This window comes from Ceratina calcarata, unplaced genomic scaffold (genome assembly GCF_001652005.2).
Source record: "Ceratina calcarata isolate Rehan_Ccalc_2016 unplaced genomic scaffold, ASM165200v1 scaffold8, whole genome shotgun sequence".
Taxonomy (NCBI): Eukaryota; Metazoa; Arthropoda; class Insecta; order Hymenoptera; family Apidae; genus Ceratina; species Ceratina calcarata.
In genome coordinates, this window is record NW_017179316.1 from 349471 (window position 1) to 354178 (window position 4708).

The 4708-nt window shown below is 46.4% G+C and overlaps 1 protein-coding gene across 1 annotated transcript; it reads left to right on the forward strand.

Moving 5' to 3' along the window:
- Positions 1-1271: 1271 nt before the first annotated feature.
- On the forward strand, positions 1272-4616 carry Task7 (TWIK-related acid-sensitive K[+] channel 7). The gene is made up of 5 exons (XM_018034565.2): positions 1272-1793; positions 1878-2033; positions 2278-2621; positions 2855-2973; positions 3157-4616. Exons 1-5 carry the CDS (start codon positions 1667-1669, stop codon positions 3419-3421), a joined length of 1011 nt encoding a protein of 336 aa, XP_017890054.1. The 5' UTR covers positions 1272-1666; the 3' UTR covers positions 3422-4616.
- The last annotated feature ends 92 nt before the right edge of the window (positions 4617-4708 follow it).

Consider the following 4708-nt stretch of genomic DNA (forward strand, 5'->3'; position numbering starts at 1 on the left):
ATAATAATTCAAGCAGCGGCTTGGAGTTGGTTCGATGTAGTATCAGAGATTTAACCGACTAAAAGTATCGTTGGCTACTATCGACTAAATCGATAGTTTTTAGTCGATGGTGCCCATCACTAGCTGCTTTACCTCGCTCTTTATTAGCGATACACCGTGACGGTGTTCCACGTCGAACGGGTAGGAATCAATATGCAAATGGTCGAGGGGTCGAGTTCAAAGCCTTGAGCCCTGCGAACATTGTGCACCGTCGATGGTCAGCCTGTGGAGTTATTCCAGGAAACCCCTGAATCCATGAGATGGATTCTCGTTAATCCATACCACGTAACCATAGGATCGTTTCTTCTTTCAACAGAATTCCTTACGTTTCGATATCTCAATTTCAACATGGAATTACGAATCATCGTGTTCTGTAATTGAAAACAAGTTTCTCTACTTTTGATCCAAATCTGTAGGTGTTTTCTCCTACGCAGCGATCTCTATTGAATTCAACAGATCTCTCGTAACAGTATTCGTAGGCTGGGTGAACATTTAACGTTCCGTCAAAGAGATAATGCGAAAACTAATTTTTAATTAACAACGAGAGCGGCTGAATCGTTTCCAGTGTGCACGAGGAAATTGAAATAGAATCTTGTCGTGATAGTATCTGATGTTACATTTTCATCGTACGAATAACAGAAATTTGTTTTCGGCACTGATTACGGTGTTAGGCGTACGCGCAACAATTAATTACAGGAGCAGCCTCGAAGCCTGACTCCCCGTTAAAACTGGAGCACACCAGTGGAACTTGATTAACCGCAGAACTAGTTCCGGGAGTTAGGTTGAAACTCGCGTCGAGCACCAAGTCCCTTCTAAGCGTCATGCCCTCTCCGAAGGGGGTAAAACGCATTTCCATTAACCCTCATAAAGGAGTCTTTGAGTTATTCACGATACGGGAAGGACTTTTCATCACAGACGCTCGGCGGCCGCCGTGTCTGACCAGCGATTGTCTTATACCACTGCGTACCGACTTTCTTTCGTCGTTAAGTATTCTTGTACGTTGACGAATTGTACTCGTCGATCGTAATTTATCAACAGGAACAAGATGTATCAAGTGCGACATGAAAATTCTGTTTAATTAATACTCTATACTATTTAATACTCTGTATTAATTAATAATCGATTTTCGACGTTTCTGAATAATTATTTTTACGTCAGCATCGACTGGTTTTTACGAACGATATACGTTATCATTTGCTGCTATCGCTCCTCTTATCAGTGTCTGATTTTAAACTGGCTCGTATCACTGAAAGACCGTCCTTACCGATAGCCAGTCTCGTTCCACCCCAGGTTTCCATGGAGCTTACTCGGGTCCGATCAATACTCCTGCTCGCGTCTCGTCGCGGACAGAGCGTAGTCGGGTGTCGTGGGTGCCGTCGTTTGGTGGACCGTGCATGTTTCAACGTAGAAATTTACCTGTGTCATGTCGCTGAGCATCCGACTGTCTCGCGCGAATGGAAAAATGTTGCCGGTCGTTCGTCTTAGGGGAGTATGAGCGACGGGCAGCGCGAGTTCGTACGATTTAGCGCGTAGAGACGAACGGGGAAAACGTGAGGACGCGGCGTGATCGTTGCGAGGGTAACACGCGTCTCCTCGGACCGATCCAGTGGCTACGGATTCAGCGGAGATGAAGAAACAGAACGTGAGGACCCTGGCCCTGGTCGTGTGCACGCTTACGTATCTCCTGATAGGCGCGGCCGTCTTCGACGCTTTAGAGTCCAATACCGAGATGAAACGCTTGGAATTCCTTTCCGGTAGATATTTACCTGTTCTGTCAGAACGTTCCTCCCTGATTATTTATACCGTTGATCGACGAGGGTTGGTGGGAATGATTGCAGAGGTTCTTAGGAACATGATGAAGAAGTACAACATCACGCAGGAGGATTACAAAATGCTGGAGATAGTCATTACAGAGAACAAACCTCACAAGGCCGGTCCTCAGTGGAAATTCACTGGTGCCATTTACTTCGCGACTCTCGTCCTCGCTATGATAGGTATGCGACGCTTCATCAAGAATTTCGTTAACAGACGTTATATGCTTCGGGATCGACACTGAGTCGCGACCTGGGATCTTTTATCGCGACACGCACCGGCTCGTTCGTGATAAAAATAAAATTCAACGATTGAAAGTAACGTTCATCAGTGACACGGATCTCTGCGAATCATGATTTCCAGGATCATATATTTCTAACGCTGAGTCTAACGTTCGTCAGATCGATAATTTTCCGAAATATTTAGGATACGGACACTCGACGCCGGTGACCACAGGAGGCAAGGTGTTCTGCATGGCATACGCCATGGTAGGCATCCCTCTGGGCCTTGTGATGTTTCAAAGCATCGGCGAACGTCTGAACAAGTTCGCCTCCGTGGTGATCAAACACGCGAAAACGTATTTGAGATGTAAGAAGACAGAGGCGACCGAGATGAACCTGATGCTCGCCACTGGTTTGCTCTCCAGTATAATTATCACGACGGGGGCGGCTATGTTCTCTCGATACGAGGGCTGGAGCTACTTCGACAGCTTCTATTACTGCTTCGTCACGCTGACCACCATCGGTTTCGGTGACTACGTCGCTCTTCAGGTAGATGATCGATATCATTATTAAAACGAGCAAGTTCAAGCGAGAGCTTCATCTTCGGATAGACGTTCGTTTTTTATACTGCCGCGTTCCATTTCGAACCGGGATACATCGTTCGAAAGACCAACGGGTCAGTCTTTTGATGATGATCGTCGAACTCTTGAATTTTTCAATGGCTCCGTATGTTCCTTTAAATAAAGTTCAAATCGAACATGACTGCGATTGGATTGTTATAGAACGACCACGCGCTCTCGAACAATCTTCCATACGTGGCCTTAAGCTTAGTGTTCATCCTGTTTGGACTGGCCGTCGTGGCTGCCAGCATAAATTTACTGGTGCTCCGCTTCATGACGATGTAAGTGCACCCACTGAGAGTCCGCCCGTAAATCTCGCGTACCATGATTCTTTCGAGACTCGATGAGATTTTCGTTCAAATTAATTTTTGGACATATACACAATTTCTAAAAAGACGTCTGATCGTCCGGAATGAATTTATCGAATTAATTAATTCGTATAATTTTTCTTAATCAATCGGCAGAGATACCGGCGATGCTCGTTGCGATGACAACGAGATGCTGCCGGCCACGGACCACGTTCTCACCCTGGAGGGCGAGGTGGTGGCCGTGAACGGTAAACTGCTGGCGGGTCACGTGCCGATACTACACGACGCGGACGACTGCGTGAGCGTGTGCTCATGCACGTGCCTGGGACCGGCCAATTCCGAACTACTGGACCAGGGTTACCAAGGTTACAGGCCGCCATCCACTTCTGCCAGCCTTCGAGTGAAGCGAGCGTCCGTCTGATGGAGGGAGTTCCGTCGTCTCAGTTTACGTCGTCGATTCTCCAGGGCGGACAGCAGGGAGCTGCTCGGTATCGACGTGTAAGACGAATCGACTCGATGAGACCCGGATCGAGCGCACTGCCCCCGCCCCCCCACGGCCCCCCGAAGATCGGCGAGTTTACGGCGAGGTCGCTCGGTACGAAAACGATCCAAAGGGAACCTATCGTCGAACCGTTTTGGTAAATTGAACGAGCGATCGTCGAGCATGCCTCGAGAAGTAAACGCCGAGCACGAAGACTCCGACAGGATTTCTGGACGAACGATCGGGACCGATGGCTGAACATTCGCGTGCACGATTTTTGACTAAACGTATTTTAAACCGAGGGACACGAGAGACATTGGTGATTGTAGAAGTCAGACACGAATCACTCAGCTGATATACCGTAACAGTACATAAGAACGTTTCATCGTTCGTAGACGATTTTCTAACGATTTCGGACGTTTCATATCGAATTAATGCTCGTTGGAGGAATCTAGGAGTCGAGAAACGTAGAGCACGTAGTTCACTCGTAATGGTAAATTAGAAATTAAAATCGCTGCTCAGAGGATCACCTTGTCCCACGAAATTTGGTTCTATCGAACTGATTGTTCCATCGAAGTTGCACGGAGAGCTTCTGGTCAGCGACGGTAGCCAGAGAATTCGTCTTCGAGACTTCGGAATAAACGTTGCAACTTTTTTTAAACGAATCGTCGAGCGTACAAAGTGATCCTCGCAAATACTTCTGAGAGTCGAAGGAGCCGAGAGATCCGATCGATCTCGACTGTTTATACATACACGGATGCGTCGTATCGAACGAAACGATACACTGACCTCGATAGCGTGATTGTTAATTATATACGACTCAATGTTTGTACCAATAGATGTTAAAAAGTGAAACGGAAAACGTGAAAGTCACCGGTATTATAAATTTAAGTCGTCGAACGACGAGATTTAAAAGAAGAGAAATAGGAAACCAGCACAAATTCGCAGTGACGTAGTCGTAGATCGTCGTTACTCCGTGATCGCAACTCGCACAATTACTCATTAAATGCGGCGATCGGTGACGACGCGAAACGCGAGAAGAACGCAGCCGAGCATCGCATTTGTTTAAGGATGTATTGGCTATATAGTCAATCCCAAAAGTTTATGTATCTTAGAAAAACACATTTCCTATAATTAAAAAGAAATCAGACGTCGGAAGAAGAATGCTAATAATAAATAGCTACGTGCTAAAAAGTATAGAAGGAAATATCCAATTAAGTATTGACG